This window comes from Arvicanthis niloticus, chromosome 15 (assembly GCF_011762505.2).
Source record: "Arvicanthis niloticus isolate mArvNil1 chromosome 15, mArvNil1.pat.X, whole genome shotgun sequence".
Taxonomy (NCBI): Eukaryota; Metazoa; Chordata; class Mammalia; order Rodentia; family Muridae; genus Arvicanthis; species Arvicanthis niloticus.
Genome location: NC_047672.1, coordinates 73,364,534 through 73,387,970, shown reverse-complemented (window position 1 = coordinate 73,387,970; position 23,437 = coordinate 73,364,534). Strand labels below are relative to the sequence as shown.

General features: G+C 39.5%; 1 protein-coding gene across 5 annotated transcripts in view; it reads right to left on the bottom strand.

The window, feature by feature from the left end:
• Window positions 1-6,635: 6,635 nt before the first annotated feature.
• Window positions 6,636-23,437, bottom strand: part of Reln (reelin) — a 438,704-nt gene continuing 421,902 nt past the window's right edge. For 2 of the 5 annotated variants that reach the window (XM_076913169.1, XM_076913170.1), the window contains exons 60-66: window positions 22,915-23,072; window positions 20,250-20,469; window positions 18,241-18,438; window positions 17,462-17,560; window positions 16,745-16,828; window positions 13,081-13,216; window positions 6,636-7,747 (exon numbers count right to left, since the gene is read on the bottom strand). In XM_076913169.1, coding sequence (XP_076769284.1) covers window positions 13,087-13,216; window positions 16,745-16,828; window positions 17,462-17,560; window positions 18,241-18,438; window positions 20,250-20,469; window positions 22,915-23,072 — 889 coding nt within the window. In that variant the 3' untranslated portion in view covers window positions 6,636-7,747; window positions 13,081-13,086. The remainder of the gene's footprint in view (window positions 7,748-13,080; window positions 13,217-16,744; window positions 16,829-17,461; window positions 17,561-18,240; window positions 18,439-20,249; window positions 20,470-22,914; window positions 23,073-23,437) is intronic. The other 3 variants (XM_076913172.1, XM_034519119.2, XM_076913171.1) reach the window with 2 other exon arrangements.

Genomic DNA, 23,437 nt, shown 5'->3' with positions numbered 1-23,437 from the left:
ATGCTTGAATAAACCTCCTTGGGACTTCCTGCTTTGTTCTCCCTGTGTTTCTTTTTGCACAGCTAAAAGACATGGAGATGAGGTGCTGTTCTCTATGCTTTTATGCAGTTAGCATCTTTCACATGCCCATATCTTAGGGAAGTCACTTCGCATCACTTCACAGAGATCTTCCTCATTCTATTTTACAGTAAAATGACTTATTGTGCATATGTACCATGAGAGGCTCAAATAATCTCTTATGTTTAGGCATTTAAATGGTTGCTAGTATTTTGTAGTTACAAGTGATGCTGCAATCAGTAATCTGCCCATGCAGAATTTCCTGTGTTTGGAAGTGTTTCTATTTACTGAGTTACCAGATCAAGCCCATATGCAATTTTTAAAAACTACTGCCATAGTCTTCACCATGTAGGTGTGTCTACTGTAGCCTGGCCTGTGGGCAGCATGTTGCTGGAGGTACCTAAGGGCAGCTATGAGTGGTCCAACACAAAATTACAAACATAAACCATGTTGATGTGTGTGTGTGTGTGTGTGTGTGTGTGTGTGTGTGATTATTTTTGTAGCTTGGTTGAACAGTTCTAGAGAGCAGTGACTTCATAGATGCCCTGTGGGAATGTCAGAAAGTTGGACATGCCTGCAAGTTAGACTTCTGTCATTTTGCTCTTTCACCAACCATGAATAAAGGGGTCTATGTACATGAGTCCCTCCAAGTTTATAGTGCTCTGTTTTTGAATTTGCATCATGATAGGTATGAAGAATATCTCAGTGAGGTTTAATTTGTATTTCTATTATGAGGGAATGTATATATATTTCCATATATTTAAGAGCCACTTCAAAGGTTTCCATTAATTATTCATTCACATCTTTTGTTTATTTCTTTTTTTATTTATTGTTTTGCCTTCAATTGTTTGTTTTTATTTATTTTTGAAAAGTGGACACACTGAATGTTGATAATACTCTTTTCCTTCTCCTAACTCCTTCTGTCTCTCTCCCATATCAAGTTCATGTGGATTTTCTCTTTTAAAATCAAAAGTAAATGAATAAGAATTAAAAAAAAAGACAAAACCAAATAATCAAAACCACACAGTCTGCTTTGTATTGGCCAACTATTCCTGAACGTGGGCCTGCCCTGGAGTGGGGTTGATACAGCCAGTGTCACTTCCTTGAAGAAAACAGATGTTCCTTTTCTCTGCTACTATCGATTGCAAACAGCTTCCTGGTCAGGAGATGAGGCTTTGTGCCTGCTCCCCTTCTCCACACTGAGCCTTTGCCTGGCTTAGGCTTGTGAAGGTCTCCTGCTGCTGTCAAACTTTCTGAGTTGACATCTACATCATCCTGCTGTGTTGGGAGAACAGTTTCCTTGAAGTCAGCTCATGACTCTTACAAATCTTTCCACCCCCTGTTTCCTATAGATCCCTGAGGGTTCTATATGGATCTCTTATAGATCCTTGAGGGAATGACTGTGATAAAGGCTGAGCACTTCAAAGCCTCACTCTGCATGATGCTCAGTTGTAGGTCTCTGTTAATTACTGTGAGAAGCTTCTCCATGAGGGTTGAATGAGAAGCTGATCTGGGTATAGCAATTTGTCATTAGCAGTCATTGTATTGCTATATTCACTTAGCAGAATACAAGTAACATGTTTTCCCTTAAGGCCCATGACCTTAAGGGAACTCAGAGGTGTTCCTTTCATTAACAGTGTCAGGCATCAATTCCATCTAATGGAGTTGGCCTTAAATCCAAAACTGTTACTCCTCTAACATTCCTGCCAATACCAATTTTAGAACATTTTAACATGTAAGGATTATTAATATTTTCTCTGTGGTAAGTGTACCAAAAATATTTTCCAAATAATCATTTGTGTTTTGAATTTAAATAGTTTTGTTTTGTTTCAAATAGGAATATTTACTTTGGAGCTGGAGAAATAGCTCGATGAGAAAGAGTACTGCTTAAATATGAAGACAAGTCTAGATTACCAGCATCCATGCAAGGAGCTAGGCAGGGCCTTGTAGTACCTATAGTCTAGAGGTGGGAGATTTGATCCTCACCGTTTTGTGAGTAGATGCTCTTTCTCCTATATTACAAATAGACTAATACTAAATGATTTTTCCAAGTACATAAGGCTTGTGAACAGTTAATTTTATTGGATGTACTAATATATTCACCTGTTGTTCTGTTATTCATCAATTGTCACTGTTTCAAATACCCTGTGGAGGTCATGGAGGCTACAATAGTAAATTGCAACAAAGAACAGAATTTGGTTAGATAAACTCATTTGCAAAAAATACAACTGTAAACTTAGATAAATGCACTAAAAAAGTAATCTATATGAACATATGCAAATAAAACTCTATTCCAGGCCTGGAAGAGGTGTCAATCATCAGTGATGTGGGGTGGTGGAGAAAGCCAGAATTCATAAAGATGCTATGGGAGAAGTCAGCATTAGGATGCAGGCTGGAGGGACAAAGAACAGGAGGAAGGCCCTGGTGGAGAATAGGCAGGCAGAGCCAGGTCAGGTCAGCCTGGCAAATCATGCTGAGAATGATGTGTTCTAGTCTAAGGGTGGTGTGATCTTGTCAGGGGTTTTTGAGATATAAGAACCTGAGAAAAAAGAGATGGTGTCTCTCTTCAGAATGGAGTGTTTTTTCACTGCAAATGAAAGAGATACTGTAGTATTCTAGAGCACAAATCAGGCACGTGTGCTAACAGCCCCTTTAAAAGACATGTTTCTTAAGCTCAGAGCCCTGACACAAACCCACTTGTTTATTTGCTGTGTCCCCTCCCTTTGTGGCAGGCTTTTGCAACCACAAGAGGAAATGTGTGACCAACTTAGACACAAAACTTATGTTGTCTTCTATGATGGGAATTTAGTTGCTTGTCTCTGACCCAGGATATATAGATAGGGCGGGGTAAGGGACAGAATCACTTGTCAGTTTGCAGGGCAACTAGGTTATGATTTTATTTCTCATTTAAAACAAATACTTCTGTCCTTAATTTTCTTTTTCTAAAAGGGAGCATATCAGATTATATGATTATAGAGTCACAAAACCTACCCTAATCCTAAGCATCACAGGAGGTCATAAAAGCTTGAGACAAAATCCCCATGCAATGGAAAATCATTATATAGTTAATTATCTCTCACTTAGACATTTTTTGAGTGTCTTTTTTCATAGAGAATCAAGTCCACTATCCTGGTGAAGACTTACCTATCATGACAGCACAGGGCAAAAAAGGCACAGGTGCCATTCCAGGTACTTAAATGTATCAAATATTAGCATTTGTGTGAAGCAGAGTTTAGGGCAGGTCTAATGGACTAGTTTGTAGATTAAACATCTCACAGGAACCTGTGCTTGGAACCCATGTCACCATATTACTGTGAGGTCTGATTGAGCCAAATGGAAAATCTTAGTTACAAAACGATTGGCAAAGTGATTCTAACAGAAGGCATTCTTCAGTTACCCAGGAAAATATCCTAACCTCTACATTAAAAATATATTAACTTCCTAAAATGAGAGTTCTTTCAGCAACGTTAAGAGGTTTTTGTGTGTGTGTGTGTGAGATAAATATCTATCACAGTGCTTAACATTGAAAAATTCATAGTTCCTCCATCTTTCTAAATCTGAGAGGTGACTAACTTGTAGGATTGTGACTCAAGCTGGCTTCCTGTGGTAGAGGGTTCTATTAGTCTGGGAGGTGTGTTTCAGGTAGCAAAGCCCAAAGATGGCAATTATCCTTTGCTGTTTTACCAACCTCAGATCACAAAGGACACTAGCATTTAAGTATTCTGTTGAAGTTAGGACATGTAGATGAATTAACTTCAAATTACCAAGAGTATGAATATGGGAGAGATTCTTCCCTAGCCTTTAAGGGGTGATTTAGTCTCTGATAGATTGTGGAACAGTTTAAAATGTCTATCTTGGGACTGGATGACAATTTGTATAAGTGCTTGTATTGCAAGCATGAGGATTTGGATTTGAGATCAAGGATCCACATTTTTTTTAAAAAGCTAGGCATGGCAGCATGAGCATGTGCTTCTAATACCAGGGCTGGAGAGTCGGAGACCTGTGGGTCACTGGGGCTCATTGCTCAGCCAGGCTAGACTAGTTGGAAAAGTCTAGGCCAATGAGAGATTCTAGATATAGAGATAGAGACAGAAAGAGAGAGACAGACAGAGAATACAGAAAGATAGAAACACAGATACAGAGAAAGACAGAGAAAGACACATCCAGAGAGGTGGATGGCCGAATGACTTTGTCAAATGCATACATGCACATAGGCACTTGTGCACAATGGTAACATGCACACATATATGTCTAACTCATCACAATGTGTGTGCTCCCTTGTGAGCACTGACAGTAGTAATCTTCATGTAAGTTAGGTTCCTGTCTCTTGGTTTACTAAGGCAATATTTCCTGCACAGTATCTGTGCCTTTCATTACTCATTTACACAGCCCCATCTGATATCTTACCAGGACTCTCTAAAAGAGCTATATTTTCCAGGTTGAGCTTGTCTTCTGCTGCTTTGACAGTAATATGGGAGAGTTGGGTCCAGACACAAGAGCGGGTAATAAGGCCTCAGGGGAGTGTCGGAGTTTCCCATTGTCACTGAATGGCCTGCCACATCCGTAAAACAGCATCTATTATCATTCTTGATAGAATAAAAATAACCGTAAAAAATTCATTCGTAATAAGTACCCAAAGAAATAAATAGGAGATATAGTAAGAAGTTTTTTTTTCTTTTTACTAACCACTTAATTGAAATTCTCTCAGTAACAGAGAGCTCTTTTTCTTCTGAGCAATTAATGTATGGCTTTTATTTTTGCTATTATCTTTCATATGAGAGGAATTTGAAGCTATCTGAGAAAATATAAAACTCTAGTAAAATTCTTAACAATTTAGGCTGACTCCCTGGCATTACCCTAGAGGTGCTATTAATGAATTCTGACTTCCCAGTTTCCTTTCTAACTCCAACAAATCTGTTTTTGTTAGAGCAGAGCAGCTGAGCATCCACTAAACATCTCCCCACAGGTTCCCAATGGCTGCCTCTTGATTAAACCACTCCCCATGGCTCATTCTGCAGTTGTGTGTGTATTCACATGTGTATGCAGGTGCCACAGAGGCTAGAGCAGGGCTCTTGGATGCCCTGGAGTTAGAGTTACAGGCAGTTATGAGATGTGTAACATAGATGCTTGAAACCAAATTCAGAGTCCTCTGAAAAAGCAGCAAACACTCTTAAACACCTAGCTATCTGCTAACTAGCTCTTTTTTTAAAATCTTATCCCTCCACCTGATACACTTGCTGTATCTGCACTTATTTATATGGTTTTATACTTTTATCATGCAAGTGTCCATAAGCAATATATTGTATTTGCAATTTTTAAAATCTGATGAATGACTTTGTACTACATTGCAATTGTGCCACTTATTTTGTTGATAGGCATACTCTGTGTTATACTGTACTTTATTATACAAATAATGGCATCCTTTCTTTTGTTGATGCATATTCAAATTGTTTGTAATTATTGGAAATTAATAAAAATTGAGTCATTTCTCTAGCCCACATTTTTACTTATTTTTGAGGAATCTACAAACAAATTTCTATGGTGACTACATTGGATTCCATCCCCTGCTGGGATGTATAAAGGGTTCTTCTTTTTTCATTTTTGTTGGCTTTTTTTTCTAAACCAGACAAGAGTTTTCTGTGTAGCCCTGACTGTCTTGGAACTAGCTCTGCAGACCAGGCTGGCCTCAAACTCAGAGAGACCCACCTGCTTCTGCCTCCTGAGTAGCTCTTGACACATAAAATTTCAGGCTATTTGTGATTTAAAAACATCAGCTAATGTGGAATTATGATGAGTGAAACTCAGAACAGGATGGTAGTTTCCAGGGGAACAGAAGCAAGAAGCCTGTGATCAGGTGACTGCTGCAAAAGCATGAGAAACAGTTCATTTTCCCAGCTCAGGGGCCCGCACATGTGGCTTCAGTGATGGGTAGGCAGATCTCTGAAGCTCACTGAACAGTTAGTCTAACCAAAATGGTGAGCTATAGGTTCATCTAGAATCTCAAAATAGAAGATGGAGAGAGATGGAGGAAGACACTTGAGGAGTGACATGTGGCCTCTCACTTGCACACATGGGCACATACACACTCATCACCAGACACACCCTCAATAGAAATGGCTAGGTTGAAAGTGTGGCCTCATACTGATGTTACCAACAATGCAACAAAAAGCCTTTTAGCAACATCTGATACCTTTTTGTAGTTGTGATTTGGCTGGTAAGTTCTGTGTGAGACTTATTTAGAAACAAATTAAGGGAAATGGGGATGGCTCATGGATTAAGAGCTTGCTGTGCAGGCATGAGGAGGGGCTCTTGGATCCTGAGTACCAACATAGAAGCCAGAGGACATATCAGGGACCTGTGATCCCCTTGTGCTTACAGTAAAGTGGAAGGTGGAGACAGGAGAATCCCCAGAAGCTCATGGGCCAGCTAGACAGGCGTGTGTGATAATGAACAACAAGAGACTGTCTCAAACAATGTGGAAGCTGAAGACCAGCACCCCAAGTTGTTCCCTGACCTCCACATGCACACTGTCACTCTCACACACAATAAAAATGGAATGAATAAAAACAAGTTGCAAATAGATTTTGGACATACTTTTTATTTAAGCATGGGCTTTTATCATGGTTCAGCCTAGAGTGCAGCCTTCTGTTTCAGTAATAGTCAGAGGCTGCAGGACCATTAGACTTTGCTGGTGTTGGCTCAACTTCATCAGAAGGTATGACTATGACCCACAGGGAAACAACCCATGAAGAGAAACAGTGAAGAAAACATCCACAATCTTACAAGTCACTTAGTTACCACAGACACGACATGGCAGTTACTGTTAGTAAACTAGCCATGGAACACTTCAAAAAATTGTTTTAGACAAGGTAATGGGAACTTCATTGTGGGAGGGAGATAGGGTGTTCATCCACAATTTTTTAAGTAGAAAATATCTGAAGATCAAACATTTTTTTCCTATCCACAAAATGATGCTACATCAACATACATTTTAAGGAGCATATTAAAGGAGTTGACAGTGTCTTTACAGTTATCATATTGAATAGGTATCTGAATTAACTTTCTGCATAATACAAGTAGGTCAAAGTCCAGCAGCAAGATATTGCAACACAGCAAGTAGATACAGTTTTAGGGTGTTATACTGTAGAGGAGAATACATAAAGGACAAATGATAACTTAATCATATAAAACAAGAGACAACAATGAAATACAGTCTTCTTAAACAGCTTGGTGACCTAGAATGTTAAATACTGTGCTAAAATGCCATTTAAAACATAAAATCTTTAAAAAATTTTTGTGCTTAAAGTTTTTTCATGTTAAGCTATTTCTTATTCTCAATACTGCCACTGTAACTGATATTACAACAGACCACAATTTCCACGGACGCACTGACGTGAAGACGTTTACTTATGTGCAGAGAAGCTGCACATCATTAGCTCACAGTGTGGGAAGGTGGGGTACACTCGGTCTTGAAGGGCTTTCTGTTAGCCAAGTCCTTCATCTTCGTTTCCTGATATTGGATGCACTGAGAGGTGTTTCAAAAAACCAGGAAGGGACACATTTTACGCTGGAAAGAGAAATAAGCTGGATTCTTCATGGGCATCGCCTAAGCGACCTTCGTCTTCTGTTGTAGAAGTGCCTGAGCCCATGTTGTCGTGAAAAATTCATCATGTAATTTTGTTTGCGAGTGCTGTTAGAAAAACCACAAGAAAGGTACAGGCGGGGAGGGAAAAAAAAGAGCATGTAAGTCCCATCAATGAACATATGATCTATTCTACAGTACCAAGGTAGCCTGCTATATATCTGAAAATGTTGAGTTCAGAAGTCATGCAGACTTCACCGCCTAGAGACAGAATAATTAGATGGGCACCTTTGGCCCTGAAGTCCTTTTCTTTTCAAGACCAGAACACATCTTGCCACTGACTCCACTCCAGAGGACATGCATACTATACTCATTACCTTATTTACATAAAAACATAGCAAATGTGATTCAGTTATATTAGTTAATATTTTTGTTTCAAGATTAAAGGGCTAAAATAAAAACAAAAGCTTTGTTAGCAGACCAAGCTAGACTTTCCTAGATTGCTGACTCTCAGGGTGCACAATGAAGATATTGCCTTCCACTGTCTCAGTCAGCAATTGGGGTTGTATTTGATAATCATGTTTTACTGAAAGAGGCTCTATGCTAAAATGGAGGTCATAAAATACTTAGGAAATACAGAAGAACATATAACCATATGTGTGTGTGTGTGTGTGTGTATTATTCTTCCCTACACACAAACACACTCCTACATGTACTATATGTGAAGCTGATAAATATACTGAAAATGGATATTAGGCTGGGTGGTGGTGGTGCACACCTTTAATCCCAGCACTTGGGAGGCAGAGGCAGGTGGATTTCTGAGTTCAAGGCCAGCCTGGTCTACAGAGTGAGTTCCAGGACAGCCAGGGCTATACAGAGAAACCCTATCTCAAAAAAACAAAAAAAAAATGGATATTAGAATCCTTAAGAAATTAAATAATAGTTTTAGTGACAGTTGCTAATGTTTTGGCATGAAAAATAGAGTTGTTTTTTTTTTAAATTCAGACAGGGTTTTGCCATTTTGCCAAGGTTGGCCTGAGACTTATGATTCCCCTTCCTCTGCTTCAAGAGTGTTGGGGTTAGAAGGAAAGCACCCCAACTCTCACTCTCCTTTTTTAGGGTTCATGATCTATAACATTACTGAGATAAGAATTGTACTTTCATACACTGATCTGAAGGGCAATATATTTATATGTGGCATCAATATGTGATTTGAATAGAAAGCTAGTGATACCTTCCAAATGTACTAAGTCTCTTTAGTATGTGCAGAGAGAGGTGATGCCAGTGATATGATTCTGCCATCAAGAGCAGCATATGATCGATGAGTTAGGATAAACGAAAAAGATAATCTTATCAATAATCCAATTCTCACAAGGCATAAAATAATGCTTTTTAAACAACATAGTCTAGGCACTCAACTTAGCTATAAATATGTGGAAAACTTTTAAATGAGAGAATTATATGTAATGACACTTAATCATTTGAACAGATTTATAGTAAGACTCTCAAGGAAAACACAGACATAGCTCTGAAGCAGCAGTATCTGTCTTAAGACCCTGATAAAAAGGCAGGAACAAAACAAGCATATTTTATAAAAAGCAAAGTGCTAATGTCTTTCCACTTAGGATTTCCATATTATTAGGATATTATTAACTACAAAGCCAAAGTGAATATCCAAAAAGGATATTTTGGAGAAACAAAATGTGTGTGTGTGTGTGTGTGTGTGTGTGTGTGTGTGTGTGTGTGTGTGTGTGTGTGTTTGTAGGGAGAAAGAGATGAAAAGGTGAGATTTTAATTTCTGGTAGCCTCCACAACTACCTTCTGCTTGCATGTGATGGTGATAATTTTATTACTTTATGTCAATTAGTGTCAGTGTCAAAGTGAAAGGGTGAAGAAAACACACCCACACTTATCAGATATTGTGAGCAGTCTTGTAAGTGGACAGTGACCTAGTGCCCTGAGCTAGTTAAGTATCTGAGAAACCATTGTTATTGTTTTTATTTGCTACATCTTGGGACTGGCCCTCAGTATCTTTTTGCCAGCATATGAAGTCACCCTGAGTCCTCAGCACTATCACAATGGTCCCTAAACCAACTTCTGTGCCTCCACTGAAAAGAAACTATGACATGCTGTGAAGCATATGATTTACACTTAAGATAATTGTAAAATGACATGCATGTATACCAGGCCTCATGCTAAGATTGTATGCATGTGTACCAGGCCTCATGCACACATACACAAAATAGTTATACCTCATTCTCAGAAAACTTTTCTTCAGAGGTTGGCTTTGTTTATTAAAAATGTATCCATAACTCTTATATGTCATAACAGCATCAAACTAGTGACTACACACATCTTATGTCCTCCTCCTGATTAATCCTATTGTTTTTCAGATCTTTTCTTCTGATCTACCACTATGTGGACTGCTCTACACAAAGCAGCCTCTTAGTCTATACCAGCCTCACTGGCGTGCTCTGGCACCATGCCCTCAGTTTCTATTTGTGGGTCCAGGATCACATTTGCTTTTGTGTTCACAGCACCCCTCAGCAAGGATATTTTTCTTTCCTCTCCTTTTTCTGTTTTGAACCCCTATAGCACTCATTTCCTGCTGAGTGTGGTTCCCCACATGTAAGCTTCTGATAATATGGGAGCCTGTGGTCCAGCTCTCTCCACCCCCAGCCACAGCCCTGCACCTCCTGCTTGACCTGTGGGTGGTCAAGGCATGCTATTATATTAAACCTTTGTAGACTTACTGATTGGACGCCTGCTGTAAATCATTACTCTTTAACTATAAGGAATAATTGCAGAGTTAAAGCAATGGAATCATTCTGCCAAGACATGTTCAAAGACAAAGTACTCAAATGTAAAATGGTTAAATATTTTACATAAAAACCCAAACAAGCAAGATACTTAGTTATCTCATTGTGGTGTGACAGTGATCCTGTAGATATGAGAAAAGACATGCTTAACTTTATTTATTTATTTTTTGTTTTTGTTTTTCAAGACAGGGTTTCTCTGTGTGGCCCTGGCTGTCCTGGAACTCACTCTATAGACCAGGCTGGCCTCAATCTTAGAAATCCGCCTGCCTCTGTCTCCCAAGTGGCTGTCCTGGAACTCACTCTATAGACCAGGCTGGCCTCAATCTTAGAAATCTGCCTGCCTCTGTCTCCCAAGTGCTGGGATTAAAGGTGTGTGCCACCACTGCCCGGCCGACATGCTTAACTTTAACTGAAGTTGTTAACAGTCTCAAAGCAAAGTCTACTGAAGTTACTTTATTATGGCACTGCTTTAAAATTTCCATCTTTATGCTGTAGATTTTTAAAGAGACTTAAACACAATTTAGGGGCTGTTCTAGCTCACTGGGCCCACTGAATTTGATTCAGTTTGTGTTACGTAGGTGTGGATTCCCATGAATCTTTATATGCACACGGAAGTTTGCTTCAGCTCTCTAATGTTTTTATACTTGTAATGAAGCAGCCACACTTTCAAAACACGCTTATAGCTAACTAGAAACTTGGTTCTGAGTCCTTTGCACTGGAGTTTAATGGAGTAGAATTTTACAGCTCCTCAGCCTGTTCAAGTACCATGGGGAATGGTCAGGACAGAACAACGTTTGACTCTAGGCCCACTCAATAACCCTATGTGAATAGTAAGCAGCTACTCTGTCTTCTAAAACTTCCAGTTTACAAGACTGTATATTTGAGGACTTTTAATCTTAGGAGTTTTGAACACATTTGAAAATGTTCTATTAGTCTATTTTATGGGGAGTGTATTTTTGCTTTTGATGCATGCAGAGGTATGCAATAGACAGTGTCGTAGTAGGTGCAACTGAGTTCTTAAGATTCATTTTTCATTGCAACTACTGGGGAAAGTGATTTTTAGTATAAATTCAATATAAGCAGTTATGCTCATCTGGAGGCACATTCTAGCACTGGGCATACCAATCTGCTCTGATCGTAGATAGTAATTTAAGTAACTCTTCAAATGAAAGAAGGGAGAGCGAGCAGTGGTTTCCAGTAAATGCTGACTGAAATCCCCACTTTATCAGGGATTTCTGAAGACTTAGATGACATATGGAATTAGAAGATACATCCATGATTTGGCACAGAAAATATCGGGATTGTGAGATCTCTAAGGAATTTGTGATTCTGTCTTCTTCTGAACCATTACATTTTACTGGAGTTCCAGTATTAGCTCATTTATTATTATGAAAATAAATGTGCTGGGCAGTGGTGGCACACGCCTTTAATCCCAGCACTTGGGAGGCAGAGGCAGGTAGATTTCTGAGTTCAAGGCCAGCCTGGTCTACAGAGTGAGTTCCAGAACAGCCAGGGCTATACAGAGAAACCCTGTCTCAAAAAAAAAAAAAAACAAAAAAAACAAAAAAACAAAAAAACAAAAAACAAAAAACAAAACAAAAAAAATTAATCTTATTTTGAAAGACAAATTCTAAAGGATATGGAAAAGGTTAAGATTAGAAGAATTTGAACTCATAGAAATTTAGTAGAAATTTAGGCACCTTATTAGTCAGAAATTCAATATTTTCAACATGTGATACAACAAACAATAATTTATCTAAAGGCAGAAATAAGAATCCAGTATCTATACTATACTATATATACTATACTATAGTATACTATAGCTGTATCTTTCAGAGAAATTCATGTGACTTTAGGACAGATAGCACAATTCAAACTGACCCCAGAGCACAGATGAAGGTCATATGCTTTTAGGGATGGTCCACATCAGTAAGTGGAGTTGAAAATGCCTCAGACCCTGAGACTTTCAGATTTCTCTTCTGCTAATTGGAAATGAAGATGATATTTGACCACACACCTCAGGAAACTGTCAGGATTAAATAAAAAACCTTAACACCTAATGCATGTTTACTTTGGATCATTTACTCTCAAGTCTTGAAGCTGGTGAATCAGAGGACAAGTAGAAGGTGGCCCATCTTATCAATAGGCTGGATCCAGAATTCATAAGTGTCAAGAGCAAAGCACCTCTGTCAGTTATTAAATTAAAATTGGTAAGCGAAGGTACTTTTGTGCATTTCCCCTGCCCAACAAATCTTTTGAAAGACATTAGCTACAGACTTGAGACATTTTGCATATTTGAATTATAGTTCCTCATAAGGAGTTAATTAGCTACGGGAGCTTCAGTGGTGTCTAATACGGAGCCAGGCATGCTTGGCCAACCAGGGAATGACGATTACCACAACCTCCAGCCTATGCTGCTGTATCCAAGATCCCAGACTTTGGCTAATTTGGCTAACTTTACTGGATGTTGAACATTCTGTCAGTGTATCTCAGTATCATCCATAACTGCTTTTCTAGAAAATTTTTACTTGAGAAGGGTCCTCTACAGAAACTCTCAGCTAGATTTGGTAAAACTGCAAAACTGAAGAGATAAGGTTTCCCAATGTAGTGACAATGACTTACCTTACTCTAGTAGAAAACCAATGACAGCAAATAATGAAATATAATACAAGTTAAAAAATGCTTCTCAACGCATGCAGCACTGTGATTACTCATAAAAGTCTGATCGGGCTTAGGTGCAATATAGGATTTTTCATCTCTTTTGAAAATAAAAATTCAACATGTTATTCCTTATCCTTCTATCCTCAATATAGAGATATGCTTAACTTTTTAATATAATGAAGCATGCAATATTTGCTCATAACCATATGTCAAGGTACATGTAGCTATAACACTACATTTGGCATAAATGTTACATATAAAGTATAAATATTAATCATTTAATTTCTATTGTAAATTTTATCTGAGTTCTCAATTATTTACATTTTAGGTACTATTAACACCCGATGAGATTAAGGAATGGCCTTTAAAAATGGAGAAGCCTTCTACATCAGATAAGATAGTCAAATTTAATAAAGGAAAAAATGCTTTGCAAGAAATGTAATATGCTCATCTTCATAAATCATTTGTGCCAAAAACGTGACAGTATCTTGATGATGAATAGCAAGAGGGGATGGTCATGATGGAACTTATATTAAAATCTGATAAATGTGTTTAAAGACAAAGTTAGCAACATATTAGTTTTCAGTTTTCAATAAATGTGGCAACAATGTGCTTGTTACTAAATCAGTTCACAAAGGCTAACTTTTTACTGAGTGATTTGCTTTCAAGGTACACATGCAAAAATCGGCTCAATTCATTATCCACATGACAGGCTGTGACTGAGACACGCACACGAATGTGATGTGTGAATGGAATGCACGGTTGGGTGAGGGAGATTCTTAGGTGAAAAGCGTTGAGTGCCCAACAAAAGGGGCTGAGACAACAGATTCTCTTGCACCCTAAGAAGCACCCTACCACCAGCACGGATCTTGTGAGGGATCTGCCCAAGTTCACAAACATTTACTGAAAAACGGCCTATGCTAACAAGGGAGCTCAGAGAAATTAGGATTCTCCTGGTTGGTAATGACTGTGTTATGTATGTTAAACCATTTAAACTTTATGGAACAAAGTCTTTTTGTGAACTAGTGAGGCTGGAAAAAAAACTTAATCTGCCAGTTCAATGCAGACAGATTAGCAGGGGGGTAGCCATGACAGAGGCTTCTATGTGCAGGTTTCACTGGCAAACAAGAGAATATTACAGTCTCAAATAAGCACAAGGACTTCACTTGTTAAATGCTAAAAGGGATGTTTCTATCTTTATAGTTTGAGGCTGCTCATGTTTTATGTCTATGATGCTCAAATCTTTCCACAGATAGTCTTTTAGAATTAAAACATATAATGTATTCTTAAAATATATTATATGTCGTGTTCATTTAGAAGTTCCCTATACCTGGAAACGTTTTCCAAAGGTGTTGAATTTGTTCTCACCAAACTTGAATGTCCTTGTTTAATATGGGCAATGTGGACATTACTCAATGTGAGATATCATGCATGATCACAGCTTGTCTTTCTAGGGGTTTTTAGCATGTGTCCTTGGTACATATATACAAAAGTAAAATTATGAAATCAAGGCTAGGTCAAAGCAAGTGTCACTTGGAAAGGAAAACACATTGCAAAAGTTATGTCACTGAAATGTAGGTTGCAAAAGAATGCTAATCATGCTGTCTGCGTGTTAAGCCAGGTTGGATTTGTACCCCCATGTGTGTCTCCTTCATAGTGGAGAGGTTGACCATCAGTGGCTCCCACAGTAAAGGCTCTGATAGGGAAGTGTGGCTCAGTAAGAAAATACTTTCCATTAGCGGGGCTTTGTGAATACACTCTATTCTACTTCGTAAATATACGTATTTTCCATAGCAAAATTTGTAGTGTTTATGAAACAAAATGAACCTCAGCTAGAGTCTGTGTATCTCACACAGTTGAAGGACAACCGTGTTGTTATAATTTATTTTGCTGAATTATCTAGAACTTTCTATTATATTATTATATTCATCTAATGGATAAACTGTATTGCAAAGCTACCAAGTACATAATAATAACTGTTTTAAAACTTTTATGATTGTTACAAAGAGGAAATACTTTGAATGTTATAGTGGCATAAAACATTATATCTTAGTAACAGAGCAAAAATACCAAATATAAAATTCTAAACTAAAATTCTTTAAGAATATATATGTATATTGAAATTCATTTATTGAATTAAGCTTTGTGAAGTATATAAATTTTTCTAAAACAAGGGAAATAAAGTACTCCTATAATTTTAAAATATTTCATATTAACATATTTAAATATGTTAACATTTAACATATTTTAGATATCACTAAAAGGATATGATTTATTTCTAAAATTATGTGTACTTAAGATCTGAAGAATTCACTGAAAAATGATGCAGAGAGAAACAAGCTATGCAGCAGCACTCATGAGCTCTGGTACGGTCCCTGTTCAAAAGACTTAGTGTCCTGAAGCTTTGAGACTATAATACAGGGTCAGAGCACGAAATGCCTGGCAAGTGATAAATTCTTTAAAGTGTTAAAACTCTGGAGATTGAATAAAAATGAAGTCTTATAATACAGGTTACAGTTCCAGAATGAAGTAAGTTTTGAGTCTTATGACAGTATCATGATGCTGGTAGTTGCTTACAAAAATTAATACCAACACCAGGTATTCCAGAAGGGTCTCTTGGGGGCAGGCAGAAAGTCTTCCTGATAGAACTCTAAGAGCCCCTGAGGCAGCAGGTCAATAGGGAACTGAGTTTTGTTTCCCAGTTGTGAAGGGGTTACGTCATACCAACATAGAATACTCTAGATGGTGGCAGTGGCTTGTCTGGGTTGGAATGGAAAGTATCTACTCAAATGTATGCTATGCTGAGGAATCTTGCATGCACCAAGGACAGAATTAGTGTCCTGCTTTCTGTTGAGAATGGGCAACTTTTGAAGTTTCCAGGGGAGTTGGTATTGCTATTTATGCAAGTTGTCTTGGCAGAAGGCTTGAAAGATGTGATTGCTGATTCTGGGTTAATTCCCAAGAAGCACCCGAGGTGCCTATAAAGTTTGCACAGTTACTAGTGCAGACAAGGCTAATTCTTCAGAGGAAGGCCAGCTTCCCCAGGGATTCTGAGCTTCAGTCAGATGGGGGTCTTTCTGCTCTGAGAGAGTTCAGGGCACAATGGCTCTAAGACTGGACTCTGATCTACTTGGACATTCTCTATGTCATCACTGTTCACATACACACATGTGTATGTCTACAGTCTTTAAGAGCCCAAGTTACTCTACCCTCCTAGAATAATGTAGTTGGAAGAAACTAATATCTCAGTTAATCACCAGCCTCAGGTTTAGATTCAAGGGTCTGACTGTTCCTTTAAACTTAGATTTCTGTCCTATGGAGGCAGAGCCCAGCAAGTGGTCCAAAAGCAGCAGAGCGCACAGTGGGGGCTTGTGTGGGGACTGGATTGCTCTTGGAATTGGGATTGATATGGATGCCATGCAAGCAGGTGCCTCAGTGACAGCTGGGACAAAGGCTAGCTCAAGACTGCAGAATTCAGCTCATGGCCATGATAGAAAGAAAACAAAATCTGGTAGTTCTCCTACCAATTAATGATTGAAATTTGCTTTCAAAATGACTGAAATCAGCCATGAAACTGATTTCATTTCAGATCTGGTAAACAGAATGAACAGTTGAACCTATCTACCGAGAAGATTCGCCTCTCCTTGACAACCACTTGGAGCCACCAGTTCGAACCCGCCGAGACATAAGCATTCCAGTTTTACAGGAACTAGATTGTTAGAGAAAAAGCAAGTCATCTCTTTGCAAGGGAATAGTCAACCCAGACAGAGGAGAGTGGTGACCTCACTTTTATAGGGGACAAACAAACAAGGGGGAGAACACCCTGTACTTGTTGGGTGATGAGACTGGTCAAAAGCAGTGTGAAACCAGAGTCTCTGTTCTAGTTACAACCAAATCCTTAGCTGTAGAATGCCTCTAGGGCTGATACAGGTCTTCACTATGGGCTCATCCGTCATGGACACTCTGTATATAGATCAGCACAGATGATTCTTTTAGGAGGCCATTTTATTTTGTAAGGCAACCCAGATCAAGCATAAGACATCATTTCCCATTTCCCCCAAAGACTTCTGTTTTATTGAATTTGATCAATCCTGCCAACCCTTAAATAAACATTTTACTTATGAAAGCTTTCTAAAGCCCACCAAACTACATTCAGGGTTTTGTTATACTTGACTGTTGACTTGAACCTTAGCCTGCAGTTGCTGAAAGAGTGTTAGCCAGAGTGGCCCTGTGGGGACCTTCTCATCAAGTCTACTTCTTACTGAATTAAGGAGCATGCCAGGTAAAAGGAACTTCAAACCTTTCTAAAATGGATGCAGGACACTAAGTAGCAGATACTCACAGGACGACCTCCACATGGTCCAGAGCCCATTGATCATGACCTGTTCCATTGTGGCGTGGTTGCCACCAGCGCAGTAAAACCCCTTTCATCCGTGCTTCCCTGGGTTACAGACAGAAGGACACAGAGGTTGAATGTTTAGGAAACCCTTTATGTTAAGGAGGATGTTTCTTCTGGTAGGTGATCTCCAGATTTCAGATGCTTTAGCAGGCTAACTCAAGACAAGAAAATGTTGCACATAGGATCCACATCTGCCTAGTGCCTAGTACTCTTTTAAGCAGTATGAAATCAGTGACTTAAAAGGCAGGTAATTGTGGTCTATCTTCCTGCCTTCCCTTTGGTCTAAGAGTATTTGGAAGAGCAATGTGTTTATTAACAAGCATGAAATGCTTCCCGTGACAGACCCTGTGCTAGAAGTTGGGTGAACAAGGCTAAGCAACAGTGATATGAATGCATGTTCTCCAGATTCCCAAACAGTCGCTCCAAACAGAAACTCACTGCTGCTGTTCTCAAAAGGATTGGAAAGACTGTTTAAAGGAAGAGAGACATGTACAATGTCTTTGCTTAGTCCTCCATCCATTCCCCCTTGCCCTTCTGCCTAGCTTAGTTATCTGCCCCTGGACCTATGGAAAACAGCAACACAGTGTTGGTGGTCTAGGATGTCTTGGCTCTGCCACTGCCTAGGTTCACGGCATTGACCCAGTAACCACCCAGCTTCCATGTCATGCTCAGTGAGTTACTGAGCAAGCAGGAGGACATGCGCTTCTCTTAATGTTGCTTACAGGGGGACGTTGTAAGACACCCGCTGAGCTTGTGCAAAGTCCTTCGGCTGGTGCTGTGCGATGACATGCCAGGTTATGCCATTGTTCAGGCTGTATTGCAGCAGCACTGCCTTGTCTACGGTGTGGGGGCTGCTGAGGTCACTGTTACAGCTGTCTGTCTGTGCTGTGCTCCCGATTTGCAAGACAAACATAATTTTGCTGGAAAAAAAATACAGAAGAATGAACTTTAGATGAGAGTTGGGAACGTTTGAGAAGGAGGAAGCTTTCAATCTTTGTTTTTCCTAAAACCCATAATCCCTGGGACCGTAATACAGTTGGGTCTTCTCTAGGTTCCACATCTGAAGATTAAATCAATTACACACCAAAGATATTCCAGAAAAACCTGTTACTGAATGAGTACAGCCTTTACCTACTTTGCTATTCCTCAAGCAACTTAGTTTATCACCCATCTGCATAGTCTATACATTGTACTGGACACTGTAAACCATGATCTAAATCACACAGAAGCATTAGCATAGGCTAAACACAAGTCCAACATCAGAGAGAGCTGAGCATCCATGAGGACCCTGGAACTAATACCCCGTTTTTACTAAGGGCTGACTATATAATACAAACCGGTAAGAATCAACAGCTCTAACTTTCAAATATGTGTCCCTCTTTATAATGCTGGAAATTTGTTTAGAATATTTTCCCCCAAATACCCTTTGTTCTCTAAACAGTAATCTAGGCCAAGCAGCAGAAGACACAGAACACAAACACAACATGTGTAGTGTATGCTTCTTTATAAATGGCTCCAAGCTGAACAGCATCTGGACAAGGATAAATCATCATGTGTACTTCAGGAAAGGTTCTCTGGAGATCAGATGAGGAAAAGCATGCTGGGTCAGGCTCATACCCATCCTCTGGATAGATGCCTCTTCACATTCCACAGACATCTGCATGCTTAGAAGACACAGCTCTTTGTGTGTGTGTATGTGTGTGTATGCCTGTGCAGTATGTTTCTATGCATTTATAAGGGTGTATGTATGTGTACATATGTGTGTGGAGGCCACAGGTCACTGTCAGCTGTTTTCGAGAGCTTTCCCACCATACTGCTTTGAGACAACATCTCTCACTGAACCTGGGATTGACTGATTCAGTTAGACTGGCTATCTAGCAATGGCTAGTGTTCTGTCTCTACCCTCTAGTGCAAGGATTATAGGTGCACCTCTACAGTTGGCATTTTATGTGCATTCTGGGTATCTAGACTCAGGTTGCCATGCTTACAAGGCAGACTCTTTACCAACTGAGCCAATTTTTCAGCCCTGAAGACATGGCTTTTAACATAGAAACATCTCCCTCTAAGGTTACTAGTGCCTAAGAGACTTGTTACATTTAGAGTAAATAAGGAATATATATTATTTATATAACGTGGTGTGTAACTGTTCACTGAGTATTTGCATCAGTACATGGGGGTCAAGGAAGCCTGACTCTTCAGGTTAATCACCACATTCTGTTACTGCACATCTAGCCCTCAGATACTCATGTGGTTTCTGAGCTCTTGCCGCCATTCAGTTGGTACTCTGGTCCAGGGATTTGTGGTCCCTTTAAACCTTCACATCAACCCTGCCAAGGTCTTGTCCTGTGTTATAATATACATAATATATAGTATAAGGTTTCTGTTCACTTTCTTCTGCATTAATAATAAAGATCTCATCATCCTTTATTTCTATTTGTTAAACTTACACGGATTAAACATAGATATTTGCATTTATAAACTTTTTCATATTATATTTATTTATACCACTACTGTGGCTGACATTATGTTTTATCTATGTAGCTAGCATGTGTGGGAAGAAATAACAAAGCCATGTATGGTAATTTTACATAATGATAGTTCTGAGTTGTTAAAACACACAATGGTTCTTTGATATTCAGGCTCCTTTGCTTAGTGGACATTGTTGCATGAAGTCCATGATCAGATCTGGACTTGTGATCAGTTTCGTGTCTATGGCACAGGGTTTGCTTACCTTGCTCGAGTGAGATCTAGTGGCTTGGTGGCAGCTTGCCTTATCTGACAACCATTAAAGTAAAGCGAGTCTCCGTGGGCATAGGGCACCAGCTGCCCACAGCCACTTCCGATGACACCACCCTGAATTGTTTCCCAGTTGGCTTCAGTGACTCTTGCTGATTCAAAATTATCTTTAATGTAACTAGGAAGCTCGTGACTGAAGACAGAGCAGTCGTCACCTGAGGGAAAGGAATAATCACAGAGATTGGAATCAGGTGGAGTAAACACAATCCTCCAAGAATAAGAACAATATTCAATTGCAGGTTTGAGCCAGTCTTAGGCAAGAACAGTGAAGTACCAGGCAGGCTTATTCCCAGAAGCAATCATTCCTCCTGTATTTAGGTAATTATTGGCTTACGTTGAGACAAATCCTATTACTTTTGAGTCAATGCTTAAATATGCGCATGTGAACATATTCACTGTTTGTGCCAATCTATTGTTTAAACTACAGCATCTGGTCAGGCTTGTGTGTTTACCAGTGATGGGTCTCAGCAGGAAGCTTTCTTCCTGGTATAGGAGGCCCATCTAATTTCTTTTTTTCCCAGTACAACAATTTTGCAGAAACTAGGTATGCTGTGTTCTTGTTCTACACCCTACTCTCTACTTAATGAGTCCTGAGAGCAGAGTCTATCTCCTAATTCATTGATGGATTCCAGCACCTAACACAACTCTTGGTACCTTTTCAATAATCATCAAGTATGCTGGGATAAATAAATGAATAATAAATACACTGGAAACGTCTCTCAGGAGCCACTAAGGTGAGACTGGTGTGCCAGACACTAAGCTAGTGAATGTGTGCATCCTTACATTTCTTCTTGATTTGAACTATACACGTTTACTAAATGGCCTCAATAATTCAAAATAAAAAGGCGCTACTTTTGTTGGATCAGGGAAGAGGGAAAATTCCAGACAGCCAGGCCTTCTCATGAGACATTTGATTCATTGATTTGCCCTAAGTTAAAGTTCTTCAGCTAATATCGAGTCCGACGACTCAGCTGGTCTTGGCAGTAGTGATAACAAGGAAGCAGGAGGCAGGTAAGTAATTTCAACAACAGAGATGTGTAGGCATCTACATTAATCATTTCCATTTCATCTGGAGGCAAAGACAGCACCAAGCAAGAAATCCCTGTTGAGTTCCAATATATATTCTAACATTGTGTTCTTGGGAGAAGCTGTATAATTTTTTTTATCTTATTCAGATAAACCTCTCAGCTGTGAGAACTGGCAAATGTTGATTGGGAAGAAAAATCAAGGACCTGGTCATTTTTACCAGCTCGGTGCTTTTAACAAATACTTAACCTCTAAGCCAAAATTATACAGCATGCATAAGAATGGGTTTACATAACTTCTCATTAGAAACATACACAGAATCAATTGACTTAACATAATACAATTATCATAGTGATGGTGTTAGACAGCTATCTACAGGGGAAACGCCCATGCCAGGCAGCCTCCACCACTGCTCATGCTCATCAGGAGTCAGGACATCAGTTGGAGCACATTCAGATCATCTGCCTATTACAAATGATCAGCACGAAGCAAATAGTTAGAGGCATAAATAAATTACTTATTTATCAGGTCACCTTAACCACAGGTTACTTAGATGACATGGATTTCTAAAGAATGGGTATAGTTTATGCAAACAGTATTTCTGCCCCTAACATTTGGCCTCTGGAAACCAAAGAAGTAGAAATTTACTTAGTCGTATGATGGATATTGTTCCCCCTGCCCTCTCCCCAGTGGTTTGTGAGACGAGAAGTCAAGCACTCAGGTCACCAGCTTCTACCATGGGATTGAAAGCTGGATGAAGGTAAGTGGAGTCAGATGCTGATAAAGACAAGGACCAGAGGAGGGACCAGAGAGTGGGGTGTGGCTGGGACAGGAAGCTCATGTGAAAGGCAGGGGATATAGGCACTACAGGGTCTCCTGTGTGAATTTATCCTGTCTGACTATTTACAAATGTAAATAAATCATCATGCTCAGAATCTATCAAGTTGATTTTAGCCTTTTTAAAAAAAATGCCTAGATGTGAGGTGTTTTTGAGTATACGTGGGCACATACCTGTATGCATGTATACAGTGGGCAGGGGACAACCTCAGGTGTCATTGTCACAAATGTCATCCACCTCCTTTGAGTTATTTTCTAACTGACTGTCTAACAACTAGTCTAGACTAGCAGCCAAGTGAGCCCTAAGGAACCTCCTGTCTTTGTGTCCCCGGCGCTTACAGTATATGTGTGTGACATCAGGCCTGCCATTTTTATGTGAGTCCTAGGACTGAACTCAGGTCTTTGAGCTTGCAAGCCAGGTGCTTTACTGCCCAAGTCATCCTCCTAACTCCCCAGTCTTCTTTTAAAAATGAGTTTCAGGAAGCAGGGAAAGGGGACCATATATGTAAATATCATAATAAGAGCCAGTGTTTTGTAGGCCAACTAAAAAATGATTTAAAATGCTTTCAGGAATATAACTCAAGGCTGAGATTCATCCCAAAGATAATCAACTAGAGGTCAAAGATTGTGTCAGCCACCTCTGCCCTCAGCCTGGCCTTCCCAACCATTTCATAGTGTCCTGTATGTAACATAAGGAGCCCACAGTGTCCTGCTTCACAAACAGCCCTGGTTCAGACCTTGGAAGCTTTCATCACAGATGCAGACAGCCCCCGTGGTGCAGTAGCCATGCCCGCTGCAGAGTTTGGGACAAGCCTCTCCAATGTATACATGGTCGATGGCCCAGCTTTGCTTCTCAGTTTCTTCTCCCTTCTGGATCCAACGGAACTGTGTGGCACTGAGAGACCCAAGGGAAAACACAGAGTCAACAGCCTTCCTGTCTGTGTCTAGCCTGTGGGATTGGGGATCTGAGGAAAGATCTCAAATTTCTACTTAAAGCACCCCAAAAGCCAGGAGTTGACTCATTTTCCAGACATTGGGTATGAGTTCTCACATGCCTTTATGAAAGCTGTATCTTCTCTAAGGTTTTCTCTTCCTTTGTTTATGTGACCATGCACATGTGTGTTTGTATGCAATGTGTGTGGAAGACAGAGTATAATTCCTTCGATTCAACTTTTATGAGAATTTCCTATTCCATTCTACAGTAATTCTATGTCCATATGTGTGTGTGCACACATATATACATATATACAAGTATATGTA